This window comes from Ammodytes marinus, assembly GCF_949987685.1.
Source record: "Ammodytes marinus genome assembly, chromosome: 23".
NCBI lineage: Eukaryota > Metazoa > Chordata > Actinopteri > Uranoscopiformes > Ammodytidae > Ammodytes > Ammodytes marinus.
In genome coordinates, this window is record NC_137227.1 from 12,872,653 (window position 1) to 12,888,800 (window position 16,148).

The 16,148-nt window shown below is 39.7% G+C and overlaps 1 protein-coding gene across 1 annotated transcript in view; it reads left to right on the forward strand.

The window, feature by feature from the left end:
- The window catches only part of LOC307269179 (protein phosphatase 3 catalytic subunit alpha), a 68,079-nt gene extending 53,569 nt beyond the window's left edge, over positions 1–14,510 (forward strand). Inside the window, exons 9-13 of the mRNA XM_080052029.1 lie at positions 181–306; positions 990–1,061; positions 4,021–4,105; positions 5,832–5,929; positions 12,585–14,510. Of these exons, the coding sequence (XP_079908155.1) occupies positions 181–306; positions 990–1,061; positions 4,021–4,105; positions 5,832–5,929; positions 12,585–12,823 (620 nt within the window). The 3' untranslated portion in view covers positions 12,824–14,510. The remainder of the gene's footprint in view (positions 1–180; positions 307–989; positions 1,062–4,020; positions 4,106–5,831; positions 5,930–12,584) is intronic.
- The last annotated feature ends 1,638 nt before the right edge of the window (positions 14,511–16,148 follow it).

The window sequence follows — 16,148 nt, forward strand, 5'->3', positions numbered from 1 at the left end:
GGTAGTATCTCGCTCAGGGTCACTGCACATGGGAGGTGTGGATACTGACAGACACATTATAGAAATATAAGGATGGTTTTTGTGAGCATTATTCATTGGGTGTGTGTGTCCAGGAACCAGAGCAAAAGCAATACTATTGGACATATTTTAATAACCATTTCCTCATCTTATCCTCCCCAGCGGCAGTGCTGAAGTACGAGAACAACGTGATGAACATCCGACAGTTCAACTGCTCACCTCACCCTTACTGGCTGCCCAACTTCATGGACGTTTTCACCTGGTCCCTGCCCTTCGTCGGGGAGAAAGGTGCGCCCGCATATTCTGTAGTCTTAGTTTGCCTTTGATATTATGTACATGAAAAGGGAACACAGAGAACAGGCACTTTTACTAAAGGTTTTTATGACACCATTGAGTTGTAAATAACATTTTGTCTCCTGACTCTGTAAATAAAATGGCACACATTCAAGAAATATAAATAAAGAAACATAATGAATAAGCACAGACTGCTCAAGTTAGTTCAATGTGCTAGTAAAACAGGTATGTGTACTGGGAATCAGCAATAAGAACATTTCAGAAAGTTAAAGGAGTGCTTAATATGAATGCATGGTTTGTATACTCTTTACCACCTTGAAGTTTGTTCCAGGCGTTGGGTTTTTAAGAGGTCAGTGTGTGTTTACGCCACTGTCACGTCTATGACACATCTGCATCACTTACTCACACATAACTATGACTGACGCAGGAAGTCCACTTTGGGTGTGACCCTTCCGCTCAGGGGCCATTTCTATAGCAATGTTGCAAGGTCAGTGCTTGACACTGCTGGCTGGGTTTGTGTGAAGGGGTGGGGGTGCCCTCTCCAGACACTAGTTAGATATACACATGAATAAAAGATATATAAAATATATAAAAGATTAGTCATGATGCGGTGTTAAAAGAATGAGTGCCATGTTGTCAAATATATGTTTCTCTTACTTTTTTTTCCTTCATCACAGTGACTGAGATGCTAGTGAACGTATTGAGCATCTGCTCCAACGATGAGCTGACAACCGACGAGGAGCTGGACGGTAAGCCAAAGAAAACACCACACCCTAACTTCTTGCTGCAGTTTGCCATCGTTCCACTAGAGGGAGTCCAAGTCTGCTTAGAGGAGGATCAGGCACACACGTTGAAAATCACAACACACACACACATTCCTTGTGTGTTTGCACATACCGTGGCTGCCATGCCCTACTTTCAGAACATTCAGTTTAAGTCTAGTCAATGTCTTCAAAAGATTATTCAACAAGTACCTCAACAGAGTGACAGTAAGGATACTGTTGTCACATGACACGGTTCAAATCCAAATAATTGTTGAAATGCTGTAAATGTAATTGTTGGAGGTGTTTTGTTGCACTAGTTGTCCACACGTCCTCTTGCAAACAGCACCGATAGTCACACAGTATTTGTGCGTTTTACCCTCATATAAAAATGGTAAGTTGCAGTCATCTGTTTGATCCCGGGTCACAGCTTATCTACAATGAGATGACCAGTTTCCCCTCAGCCTGCCCCACCCCTTACTGCCAAACAGGAAATGATCTCACCAGCACCCCCGGCCCCCACCCTCCTCTTCCTCCTCCTCCTTCTCATCCTTCTCTCTCTTAGTGTTAACTGATGCACACAGTTTGACTATGTGTAAATCGCATGTCTAAAACGTATAAAAAACATAAATGCCAGAGAAATAAAGTTCTGATTATTGTCCAATGAATAACCAGGGGATATACAGTAAAACTGAGCGTATCAGACAGAGGCTGAAAAGAGAAGATTCAGCAATGGTACTGGGAGAAATATAAAGGGTTTCTTGGACACTACACCATGAAAACGGTTTTTAGTAAAACCCCAAAATTACGATATTCAACCTACAAATTAGCACAATATGTTACCTTTTAAATATCAAATCATTTTCCACCAACTCATTAGATTGATCCACTTTTTAATTTTTTAATTTCCTTCCCCTCACCTTCACTTCTCTGTTTCCTCTTTAGCTCGTTTCTTTTTCAGTTGCGCAGCCATTTCTGTTCTCAGACATTCAGTTCATTTTCTCTGTGTTGACATTTGGATGGTTTTCTCTTTCTTCTTTCTCACATGATCTTTTTTCTCTTGCCTCTATAATCTTCTGTTGTTTCCAGAAGCCATTATGTTGATAACTTAAACCTTACTACTTTTTCACATATTTCTTCTCCATCCTCTCTCTCTCTCTCTCTCTCTCTCTCTCTCTCTCTCTCTCTCTCTCTCTCTCTCTCTCTCTCTCTCTCTCTCTCTCTCTCTCTCTCTCTCTCGTTTCATGCTGTGATGTTGTCTCAACGACCTTGGTTTTACCTCATCTAACTTCTCTTTTCTATGTTTTCCAGAGTTTTTTGTGTTCAAGCCGTCACTTTTCATTTTACACCTTGTTGTTGCATTCTCACCACTCTATTTCGCCGTCCGCCTCCTCTTTTCATTCTACAGCCATCCACTGATCACTCTGTCCCTTTTCTCTTTTCTCTTCTCTTCTGGGGATGTTTCATGAGAAGGACAGCTAATATATACCCCCAAAAAAGGTACAAATGTTAGCCAAAACGGTGTGTGCGGAGGTAGATAGAGGTTTTGCCCAGTGCTTGCTCTCTGCATGTAAGAAGTCTTGTCAGCTAACGTCACTGTTTAAAGCACCTTTTCTAACACTACTACCGAGTCCCTCTATTGATCTCATTGTGATTGTTTTTTCCACAAAGATGTGGCAGTAATGTTACAGTGACACCTGACGCGTGAACAGCGAAACGATTTCCAGCAAGGTCACGCATTAGAAAAAGCAGTGCTACTAGTCATAATTCAACCAAGGAGGAGTACAGAAGTCTTGAATAAGACATCAGACTGTCAGCTTGTTTCCTTTTACCCTGCCTTTCAACACATATATCAGTTTCATTTCCATCCTTCATACATGCATTTTCCAAGCTGGTTCCCCAGGGACCTTGAAAACTGTTATTCCGCAAAAGGGTCTCTTTACACAAAGTTTTATTTTCCAGTCCTGGAAAAAAATCCTGTTGGAGATAACCATAACATAGCACAGGGGTAAAATATTCACATATAGAGTGCTCATTGAACGTGCTCAAAAGACAATTTTGGACAAGGACCAGGCCGTGTACAGTTGATGTAACAAGGGTTTGAATGTTTAAGTGCTACCTGGCGCAAATAAAAAGTGTGTGGGAGTTGAAGGGACTTCAATTGAAGACTACTTGTTGTACAATACAGTGTCAAGTCAAGTGGATTTTTTATTTTTATAGCAAAGTTAAAAAAGTTTCTATGACAAACTAAAACACATAGATAGTAAAACTTAAAGAAGAGGGCCGCATGAATGCACTGAATGCTGAGAAATACTCAGTTGTTGTGATGTGTGGGTTGTATTCCAACTATGATCTGATCTTCAGGCTTCAATAACCACATTGTGTGTGTATTGTGTTGGTTTAAAGCACTTCTGGATAAAAAACTAATGGTCCAAAAGACTTGTTTACTGTCACAGCACATTTAAAGAATTTTCTGACCTAAAGGTGGAGTAAGCGATTCGGGAGAAAGCTTGTTGTCAAAATCACTTTTTGTCAGAATCAGTGAATATCTCGTCACAATCCGCTACCTGTGCACTGTGTGTGTGCTGAACAAAAATCTGGTGTAAATACACAGCCTAGGCTCAGCAATCAATCAATGTAATCAAAGGGGGCCCACCCTAGCTAGCAACATGCCCGTATAGAGAGCTTAGGCTGCGTATTAACACTATAATAATTTTTTCAGTGCACACAGTATCGACAGTAAGCGGATCGTGTGGAGATTTTCACTGATTTTGAAAAAAAGTAACAGTCTCCTGATTTGCTGACTCCACCTTTTAAAAGAAAGGAGGCATTTAGAGATTGACACAAGCACTCAGAACATGCAGTCTAGATTACACTTCCACTGGAAGTAGTTTAGTACGCATGAGTCACAGTTTGCATGACTGTGTCCAAACTCTAACCCCTCCAGGTGCCACAGCCTCTGCCCGTAAGGAGGTCATCCGTAACAAGATCCGTGCCATTGGCAAGATGGCCAGGGTGTTCTCCGTGCTCAGGTATGCAAACATGAAAAAACTCCAGTGTCCTGTATGCCATACCATTGTGTTGTCAATGCTATTTCATTACTCTTTTTTTTATCTTCTATATTCACTGCCCGGACAAAAAAAAAGTCACACACAAATATCCTGTTGGACCATCTTTAGCTTTTGGCACATAAGGTTGCATAGAACCTAGACCTGACCAACTGAAGCAATACCCCATATGCTATTGTAAAATGCCAATCAGTCTTTTACAGTAGGGACTAGGCATGATAGGAGCATCACTTCATCACCCTCTCTTCTTACCCTGATGCACCCATCATTCTGGAACAGGGTCAATCTGGTCTATCTGTATAGGTATGGGTGTATGTATGTGAGAGAGCGAGCAAGCGGACGTGGACAGATGGTGTGCGTGTGTGTGTGAATACATATGCATGTGCATAATATTTGCATACAGTATTTAATTATGTATATTTTGATATCTTGTTGTTTTTAGTGTGTAATCTAAACTGGAGCCCACAGCAGAAATGTTGTTGTGTGCAAAACTCACAATAACAATAAAGAATTCTTGAATCTTCTTGAATCCTGAATCTGTATGCTCCCTGGCAAATAGAAGCATTTTATCCTGATAAGCCCTACTGATAAGTGGTTTTCTTAAGGCTACAAATCTGCATAGTCCATATCCCTTATGTTTTCTACGCATTGTGTGTGTGGAAATGCTCTTACTTTCACTATTAAACATAGCCAGGAGTTCTACTGTCGATATTTTAAATTTTGATTCCACCAAATAATTGTATTTATTTTAAATGTTCTCCCTTCATGATCATTAAAGATTTTTTTCCGACCATATTTCTTCCTCAAAGATGATGGTTCACCACTATCTATCCCGGTTTTAATAACGCATTGGACATTTCTTAACACGATTTTAGTAGTTTCATCTTCTCCTTAGTAGTTTTCTTTGTTTTATACAGGTCATTTCACTCCTCTATAATAGAGTTACATAATTTCCAAAACCCCAGCATATGTCGACATGGTTGTTATTCACTGCATGTTGGGGCAACTTGTTGCTAACTGAAACATATTAATCACTGCAGTTTTTGACCGATGGAGGGCTCTTGCCTATTCGCTTAGTACAATCCAGGTGGTGACTTTTTTTGGGGGCCGGGCAGTGTTTAAAGTAGTTGGAATGTGGAATGAGCTCATTAGCAGCTTAACTAACCAACAGTGGATCTTTACTTTCCTTCAGCTTAACAGATCTTTTTAACATTTCTTTAGCAAACTGTTCTGGTGGAACAGCTTGCAACTTTGGGGTTTTGTTTCAGTCTCACTGCTCTCATGGACTCAGGAGGCAGCCGTTCTCAGGTTAAAAAGATCTGAAGCACATATGAAGCACCAAAACAACAGACAGACACAGTGTGCAGATGGCTTAGCAGCTGCTAAAGAGACAAATATTTTCCCTCAGGGCTTGGTGGAGACCAAAATAGAGTTAAAAGGAATATTGTACTTTTGATTCTTCAGATGTGCTAATGCTAATGTTGCAGCATGTCTACTTAAAAGTTCTCTATATCAACTTCACAAGGTGACATATGTGTTAATGTCATGTTTTCAGCGTTTGCCAATGTCCACAAGTGGACAAAAAAAACAAATGTTATAGGTATGAGATTGTCCGAAACAGATATTTCAATAAGTTTGAAAGAAAAGATACTAGGTAAACAGTGTGTACATTTCTGTGGTGCTGTTTCAGAGAGGAGAGTGAGAGTGTGCTGACCCTGAAAGGACTGACCCCAACAGGCATGCTACCAAGCGGAGTGCTGTCCGGTGGCAAGGAAAAGCTGCAGAATGGTAAGATTGACACTTTGTATCCCCGAGACCCCCAGCTTTGGCCCCCAGACCGGATTCTCACAAACACATGAATTCCCCTTACATAGCAGTACAGTACCTCTTTGAATAAAGTGCTAGCTCAGTGTTAAGGGTATACTCTATATATACAGATGCCTTGCCTTTTCCCTCAGTGACTGTCCTGGAATTTCAAATTGCTGTAGTAAAATGTTTGTGCTCCAGTCAGTGTCCTCTCTATACTGCATGTTTAGTTAAATACTATTTAACAACAACAGCTGCTCTATGTAGCTTTCTCGTAGCTTCCAATGTTGTTCAGTGTAGTAATTTGTCCTGAATAAATGAAATTTACTTTCAAGTTATGCCAGATACATTCGGCAGACTTTCTTTGTCCCTTTGTCTTCTCTAACGTTGTCTCCCTCCCCCCAATGTATCGCATTAATACTTCTTATGTCTTCCCGTCCCCGTCTCTCTCTGTGTTCCACTGGTTTTATCTCAAATATTACCTGTATCTTTTTCTTTCTCTTTTCTCCCTAGAAACTGCAGGTATAATCGGTTGTGCAAGTATTCTTTTGTGTTATTTTACTTTTTTTCTTTTTGTTTCTTTTTTTGTGAGACAATATAGAGCTCAGTTCACCCTCCTATGTTGAATTCCAAACACTCCCTAAATTAGTTTGACAAGCTGCTGCAGCCAGGGAAGTATAAGGCTTTCTTGGGAAAAGGCCTTTTACAAACATTTCTAAATTCACTCGGACTCCTGACAGAAATGGTCACCTAATTGTCCATTTGAGAGTCAGTCGTGGATCTCAGCAGTGCTCCGTCAGGAGACGGCACTCCCTGTGATTCAAAGGATGAATTGGAATTGACACAGCCAACTGTGAATGAAAGGGGGATAGCTGCTGTCTGCCTTTTCATTCACAACATAAAGCAGAAATCTAGACATCGTCCCTCTCCTCTCACAGGTTCTCACACAACATCAGCTAGCACTTTCATAAAGTCTTAGATTTCAAAGGAAAAAGCATAGGAATAGGATCCTCTTTACTTGAAAGCATCGCTATAGTCACAAGTAACAATTTTTTTGTAAATGGTCAAAGTTAAAAGTGTAAGCTGTATGCATGCATATGTACATGAGTATTTTATAAAGTCAAATAACAGACCGAGTAAAGCTATAGCAGCAAATGATGAATTAATTGCTTATTAATTCATCGCTTTACTTCTAACATGATGAATGTGTTTTGTTTTTATTTTACTTCTAAAGTTATAGTTTTCAAAGTTTCACTTTAAAGGACGTTAGCACACTTTTACTTCGGAAAATCATGTAACAGAATATTGGTTCAACTGCACATGTTGTACCCCTACTGAGCTGGGACGGTTTGAAAATGCGTTTCGACGAGTGATTCAAAGTGACTGAATTGGAGAAAAAAAATAACATTAGGAAAAGGTTTGCAATTCTACGTATCTCAATTAGGGAAGACAGAATCCTTTTCTATATTTCAGCTCCTGATGATTTAAGGTAAAAAGTCAAGGGGTACTTCAACCTTCTTTTTACATTCAGGGCTGCATTTAGTAAGAAGCAACATCTCTGAACACTTACTGTAAATCCTAAAAAACTAATAGACGCAAAAATATCTATAAAGCTTTTAGCCCAACATTGACTTTATTTTTATGGAGTTCCATAAGGTGTGTTGTGAAACCCCTACAGTTATTTCTGTTGACGACCGGCCTAACAATGTCGGTCCAAAGCATGAACATATAGCGATATGAAAGTTGAAGAGCATTTGTTTTAAAGCCATTTGGAAGCAGCTGATTCTAAAGAGAACCCCAGTGAAGGTGGAGTGATGGTCAGAGATTCCTGTTGCAACATCGGTAGAATCACATTGCTCCCACTATTTAAGAATACACCAGTGTGCTTCTACTGTAATGTTGACTCCCATCAACCATTCTGTTTTTAAAGTGTGTGGCTCTCGTGCCTTTTTCGTAGTCTTTTTCTCATTTTCATGACAGTATGTCCCGTAGTCTTTAGTACTGTATAGCTGTCACTTTGCGTCACTTCCTGCCTCATCCCTGTCTTTGTGTAAAAGCTAATTTACAGTTATACTGTGTGTTGATTATGTATCTTGATCTCAAGGATAACTGTAAAAAAAATATTGGTAAGTGGTTCCAAGTATCAAAAGGTTTATCTCTACCTCTCACGCTTCACAAATGTAAGCCGGCACTTTTGATATTTCATATCAAAAGCTGCAAACACTCCCGCAGTTCCAGATGCTGCTTCATGTCGCACACAACACAACAATAACGCTGCTCCATTGTGTCTATACAGTGCGTTCGATTTTTATATTAACAACTCACGATCACATACATTTTAAACATTATCTCTGTTTTTTTCATTTGTCCTCTTCCAACTCTCCCTACTTCATGCTCTTATTTGCGTAATAGCAAAGAACTAATATACCTCCAGCTTTATCGTGTTGTATTTGCTGTCCGTGTTTCGTCCATGCAGTATTCATTCGCAACATCAGGCTAGGGCTGTGACAATAACCGCAATACAGCCACACCGCGGTTATATAACAGAACCGCAGGGTGGCGTCATACCCGTGATTACAGCTGTTTTTTGGGTTTTACTGTTTCTTCCCTAGTAAATGTTACAGGAGTGCGAGTGCATAGGCCTATGGTTTGTATGACTGTAAACGTATAAAATAATTAGTATTTTCTCAATGACTGTTTTCCATTACATGTTCATGGCTTTCATTAGCGTATATTTTTGAAACACAGCTTTTGTGATATTATTTAGCCTATTCTTAAGCTTGATACTTACAATATTTAAAGACAACGCACTGTGTATTTAGCATTGATTTAAAGTTCAACTTCAGATTGATTTTGTGTGGAGCAAACCACACGGCAAACTCATAGCTAAAGGATAACCCCAACACTGCGATGATATGTTGAGTGTTTACTGTAGTACGTGTATACAGTCACAGCCCTACCTCAAAGATGCTATTCCTTCTCCATAATGTTGTTCACTGCCACACACGTGTCACCTTCCCCCTTTACAGATCTGGAACTCATCAAAAAAGCTCATCTTTGCTCCTCTTCCTCCCCCCTCCCTCTTTGCTTACATCCATGTGTCCTTTTGTCATGAAAATGTGGAGATGACCGTTAACCTTTTTGTTGTTCGGCATTGGCTGTCTTATGCTGCTCATTTGACTTGTTCCTGGGTACAAACTTAAACTCCTCTGCTCACTTCTCTCATTCGTTTTGCAACCCCCCTCTTTCTTCTCTTCAGCTACTATTGAAGCTATTGAGGCTGACGAAGGTAAATGGGTCCGGCCGCCCTCTTCTGTTGCTATTTCATGGCAATAGACAGGGGGCTCCGCTGGGTTTTCATCCATTTTCGCTGGTGCTTGAATAGAGTGTGTTGGGTGTGTTGGGCTAACAAAATGTGGCATAGTTATTAACAGAGAAAAACAAAGTAAAGTCATCAGGAAAAAAAAAATCCTGTGGTCACAAATGTTTGAAAGGGGAATGGATTTCATAGCACAGATTTCAGAATCGCAGACCTGTGATTTTGAGTGAGCGCAAAGCAAATGCTACGTGTAGTTTTTAATGGAGGGATGGCAGGCTACTTTTAACTATAACAAAAACCTTAAGGTCATCATAAGGTCATCTGGCAGCTGTATTGAGCTTGTTACTAGTTACCAAAGAAGCTGACTGGACTATGCATCCTGGAGAGCTCAAGCTGATTTGGCCTGACCAATACAATAAATACAATCTTTTTCAGCTTACTGTAGATATGTTGTATATATGTCGGCCGATAAGTAACATAACCTGTTTTTTAACAGATTATGTTTGAGGTAATTTAGAAACAGTGTCACTGCATTTACTTAATCTGTAATTTTTTGGAATTCACAAACATCAATATCCGCCTCACAAATCCAGTGTGGGATGGGCTTCGGTAGGTAGAATTCAAACTGTGTTTTGTAGATCGTGGTACAGAAGTGTGGTAGTGTACGCAGCTTTACATAACCAAGCAAATGTTACTCAACGTAATGTATCTCTTACTTTTTCGAGATAGTGAACACTCTGCTCTGCCCTCACACACTACAGTGAAGTCTTGCTATGAAAGCTCACAATAATATTTCCCCTTTGAAACAACCGAAGCAGTTGTGCATTGTTGTTGCAGTTGTGTTAATATGATTGATACTACAGTTGTACAGAGTGAATCTGAATTAGTACTGACAAACTCCACAGGAGGCTTTTGCAATCCAAATTGGATCCAACCTAAAAAGCACGTTTTAATTTCACTTTGCCATTTGGCGCAAGAACAACCTAAACTGCAAGCTAAATAGTAGATTGCCAGCTGCTATTTATGTTGGAATTGTCCAGCACTTCCTCTTTAGCCCCAACAGAGGACAGTCCATTGTAGTGTCTGTCAAGACAACTTCTCTGCTTCTCTCTCATGTGGATCCTCTGTGGCCTTGCTGTGTCGTGTTTTCCCTTGTGAGCTGCTAATAACCTGTGTCTGACCTGTGCTCTGCAGCAACACAACTACGCTACCCATCATGCCCCGCTCCACGCTCCCCCAATTTGTCATTTAAAATGATGCCACTTCTTCCCCCACACACACACACCAACCCCCCACACATCATTCTAGTAGAGGGTCATCCTCTTTGCAATCCTAGTATTTATTCACAATTAAGACCCCCAGCCTTTATGAAAGGTGGAAGAGACAAAATGGTTCACTTTTTGTAGTTGAGATTAAACTCGATCAAGATGAGTATTTGAAGAAAAAAGGATTATTAAATGTCAAATTGAACTGAATAAAAACAGTGTTGAGTCAAAATATGTGATGCCTTTGTATCAGATCAGCCTGATTTTATTCATTTCATTGGTATTTTAATAAACCAGTTTTTCTTCTCCCTACCCTATTCTGTCTAATTTGATTGTGTTTTTATTGAACTCCAGTCTAAACGGTATTGTGACCTCCACCCCTCATAATAACCTCCAGTGAACCCTTAATTGCTGCATGCTCCAAGCAGACTAAACAAGTGGTTAGCACCCCGAGTACCTCTGTAGTGTCTTTTGTATCTCAGTCGCTACGTGGTCCAATTCTGTATAAGTGAATGTCTCTGTGGGCTCCACTCCAGTGTTTTCTTTTCCTCCCCCTGTTCTTTTTTGTCTTTTTGAACATTCTTGTCTTTTTGAACACTCCTTTTTCCCTTTTGTCGTTTTATTTTATTTTTTATCTGTGACGTGATGGGGCGATCTGGATGTTTGGGGTCGTCAGGTTTTCTGGAAAGTGCCAGAGTAAAGACATTCTGTAAAACATATTATTTTCAAAATAGGTACAATGCTGCATACAATATTTAAAGCCTCTGGAAACTTATCAAAGTTTGATATCTCAAAAAGCTTTTTCTTTAATCTGATTGAAAACCAATGTTTATTAATATTATAAAACTTAGTTAAAAAAACAGCCAGATCTGTTTGTCAGGACAGGATTGTGTGGCTGTGGCCGGATCAAATGGTCTCCATGCCAACAGTCCTTGTTTTTATAGAATGTTTCGGCAGAGAACTGCCGTGATTGGTTCAAAATACATACTGAACCAAAGCATAGCCCACCTTATGTAAACCGCATTTCTGTAAAGTTCATCAAACCTAAATGACAATATCTGTAATTTGGATTAATGAATATGCCAAACTCTTTTTAGATTCTTACTATAACGCAACTAACTCCCCAAATTACATAGTAAGAAGGATTTTGTGGATTTGGGTTTAGAGGGAATTTAAGCTTAAAAACAAAGTGCAGGATGGCCATTAGATGGTCCAGCGATGTAGACATTGAGCACAGATAGATGGCACAGTGAAAACCTGTTGACCCTGATGCCAGGAGTTCCCTCTGTAGATTTAAGAAGGATCATTCAATCCTTTTGTCTGTGCAGTTATATATCGTTTTGAAACCTCTGATAAATGGCGTCAATGTGATGTCATTTCATACAAATGAGTTACAATTGTGTTGTTCCTCTGTAAGCATTCAAAATGATCAATATGTAAATATGTTGTATAAAATATGCTGTTGTCACACATTCAAACAATTATATATCAATGGTTTACAAGTTAGGTTAGCTTTATTTATGGTAGAGATTAGTGTTGCATTATTTGAACAGTTGTAAGGTTCTGTTGAAAGAATAGGTTGATATTTTTTTGGGAAATACGCCCTTCTCTTTCTCATGGACAGTTGGAGGAGAAGATTCCAATTCCAATTGTTTCCAATATTTACGCTAGGTCAATTTATATTTTCTTGCAATGCATAAGAAAGCGAACAGGTGTATTTTTACAATGTCAAACTATGACTTTTAAAGCAACATCATTCAGTTATCGTTAGTGTCAACAGGCTTTTTAAGTCAGAAGACTTTTAGTGGAATAAGCCAACAGCTCCTCAGACGGCGCCTTTACGTTGTCCTTTTCTAAGTAAAACAAGTGTTGTTCTTATTACAACAAGTCCATGAACCAAGACAAACCAAAGATCAACCAAATTTGCTGACGTTTGGGTGAATGTGTGCAAGTGTGACCCCCCACCCCATAATTTTTAATCATTTCATATCCCTGTACATCAAATCACCCCTGATTTATTTGTCTCCCCCTTATGTTCTTTGCATCTCAACAGCCATCAAAGGCTTCTCGCCCCAGCACAAGATCACCAGTTTTGCAGAGGCCAAGGGTCTGGACCGCATCAACGAGAGGATGCCTCCGCGGCGAGACGGTCTGCCCTCCGACGCCAGCCTCAACTCCCTCAACAAGGCCCTGTCCTCGGAGACCAACGGCACAGACGCCAAGGGGAGCACCAGCACCACCACCACCACCACCAGCAGCAGCAGCAGCAGCAGCGGAGGCAACATTCAGTGAGAGCCACACCTGCAGCTGCCATCTTTGTCGACTGGGGCCACCCCGCACCCCAGCCTCATCACGGCCTGCACCGCAGACAAGGGGCTAAAGGGTGAAGGAGTGAATAGGAGGAGGAAGAGTGTGGCGAGAGGGGGAGAGAGGGGAGGCATCTATAGCTCACACTGGGAGGGGGGAGACATCTCACTTGCTAGTCTTTTGGATATGCCTTCAAAATATTAGTTCATAGTCAAATATCTGCTAAGTTATTGCCGGTTCTCATTTCCCGAACGGGTCAGGCCTTGATTGTGCTTGATTCTAATACCACAGCGCAGTATGTCAGCGAGAGAGAGAGAGAGAGGGGGGGGAGGGGGCAGAGAATAGAGAGCTTAAAGGTGATTTATTTTCCTTTATTTTTCCTGAAAGACCCTTGCTCATTTACACCGAAACGGAGAAAGTTGTGTAACTTCTTCTTACTAACTATTGTACGTTTACAAAAATACAGCACTAAAAAGGACAGAACATGGGATAATGTTTTTAACATATAAGGGTGTACAAACTAAATAAGGACTATTTATTGATAACTTTTTTTTTTTTTGCTACTCTTATAAAAATAGCTCTGAAAATGAATTAGGCAGTCTTAAAAAGAATGTTGCAATGTTGTCGAAATGCCAAATAATGGAACGTTTTATGGTTTTGTACATATTATGCTTACCTCAGGTTCTTTTGGTGTGTGCTTTGACCTGATTTTTTCTGTATAATGGCTAAATAACTCGGTAATGAATACCTATTTTCTTGAGTTTCATAACTGGAATTTACATTTACCTATCTATCATTTGCAAATATGTTTATTTTTTGTCTCTTTTGGAAGGGAGGGGTGGGGTAGATTTATTGTGGCTTGCTGGAATTGAGTGTTAATTTTTCTCTTTTTAAGTATTGCGAACAAAGTAAAAATAAAGAACCTATATTGTGTAATAAAAAAAGAAGAATACAATAAACTTACAGTGTCTGCCTATGCATGTTTTATAAAAATCAAACAAAGGAATTAGAAAATCTGAATACATTGGCTGTGGAGGCCTGTTTTGAAATATATTGCGCTTTAGTGAACATATACTGGATATACCTGCATACTTTCAATTAACACCATGATGCTCTATGCCTTCAACTTATTTTGTAATTGAAGCATTTAATTATCTGAGATTGATTAGAAATCATATTTTTAACCTGCGCTTGTAAGTGCACACAGTCCAATTAAGCATGTTTGACAATTCTTGTGAGGTGTGGGTTTACATGTGTAACTCAAAAATGCATGATTAGCTGTTTGTGTCATATTACAGGTAAATCAGTTTTGTTCTGTTTTGTAAATGTGCCACAGAAAGTGTAATTTGATTATTATTACTATTATTATTTGGAACTCTGCTTTGTATATCAGTTACAGGTTTGATACTGCTCAATACTTTAAGATGATTCAAAAAGAAATACTTTGATCTTTTTTAAGAACTGCTTAAGTGCCCAAGTAATTCACTACACAACATGAAGCCTTGCTTTTGTAATTTAACTTCAGAACTGTTGGCAGATGAGGCATGCACTTGCAACTATGAAAAGTATTTTATATAACTGTTCAATAAAAATGTGCATGAATTTCAACTTGAAACGAACCCGCCTGTCCTGTATGTGTGTGCGAGTGTATGTGTGACTTGCAGTCGACTCTACGCCAATGAATATGCAACAGTGTAAAATAAAAATCGGATACACAATACACATAGTACTTTGGGAATTTTTTGCAACAAGAGCTGCGTGATGTTTTTCTGAAAAGATTACAAGAAATAATCGCAATCTCCCATAATTCCGAGCTGCAAACACAATAGAGCCAAAACAGTAACAATAATCCATTCTCTCGTAAAATTTCAAGCAAGGGAAGGAGAGACAGGGAGAGAACTGTGAAAGGCCTTTGAAAGGCCTTCCATTACTAGACGGACTCCAGACTTTGTATTAAGTGTGTGTGTGTGTGTGTGTGCGTGAGTGTCTGCATGCGTGCGTGCATTCTTGCGTGTGTGTGTGAGTGAAGATCTTGGGTTTGACTGGCTAGTGAGTTGATGGGAAATTTGCTCCTTGGCAATTCCGCAGCAAAGGTGTTTCCTCTTCATCAACCTTAGTGACTTCTTTGATTAAACGACCAAAGCCCAAGCCAAGATTGTGCAAGCATACCTGTGTACTTTGGAGACAAGGATCTGCACGCTTCCTTCTTCATACAATGACAAAGTGTCCTTTAGGCTTTTTGTTTTTATTGGATTTGATTTATTTCAGAACAGCTCTGCCTCCTAGAAATGTTCTTAAACATCCAAGCAATGAGATAATGATGTTATTACTGGCTGTCAAAGTTTTTTTAACGCATGGATTAGTTATTATTACATATTACTTAGTTTCTTTTCTGAAACAGTTGGAGCTTTCCCTAAAAATCCAAACTACCTCTCGACTTTTTTAAAGTATTTCAGCACAAACTAAACATACAATATAATTTAAGGAGTCCACATTTTCTGGTACATTTATTTTTTGAAGTGTCTTTCTTCGGTCACTTCAGCCGAAAAAAATCAAACACAATGCTCAAATGAGAGGAAGTAAACGCTGACATCCTGTTTTTTCGGGAGGGCCAAAAAAACAGGAGCTCAATCTTGCAGCCCCAGAGGGATAATATGACGAACAACCTAGTTTGAAGTAGAAGAAATGACCAGTAAGGTGTAACTGTTGCTTATGTTAAGTAGCAGAGAACCTTTCGTCCACAGCATCCATAATTTAGTTCAAAAACCAATAATCTGGCATATTTGATAAAATGATTTGATATTTCTCCAAACCTATCTCCTGTCAGACTATCCACCTGACCCGTGAGCAGAAACTAGATATAGTTCCTGATAAATAACCTCGACTGAGGCTCTGTTACATAAACAATGGAGAATAGTGAAACGTCATGGCTGGTGTTTGGAGCTGATCCCTTGGGCCGTCAAGCAGGGGTGGATTTAGTCATTTTAGGGCCTCAGGCAAACACATGCACAGGGGCCCTTCACATCCCTTCTTCCCCACCCTTTCTAAGAAATACCTTTGTGTAACTTATTTTATTGATCATCATATTCAACCCTAACCCCTGAGGGTTGTGAATAAAACATTCTGATGCCATTTTAGAGTATTTTTAGAAAGATAAGCCTAATTATTAGCAAAAAGCAGGGGGGGAAATGAAACATCCCTTCCATACTATGAGGCGATTCATTGTCTTGGGCCCCAAACTAAAAAATGGCTGAAGACACTTGCCTACCTTTGCCTAATGGCAAGTCCGCCTCTGCTGTCAAGTTGGACT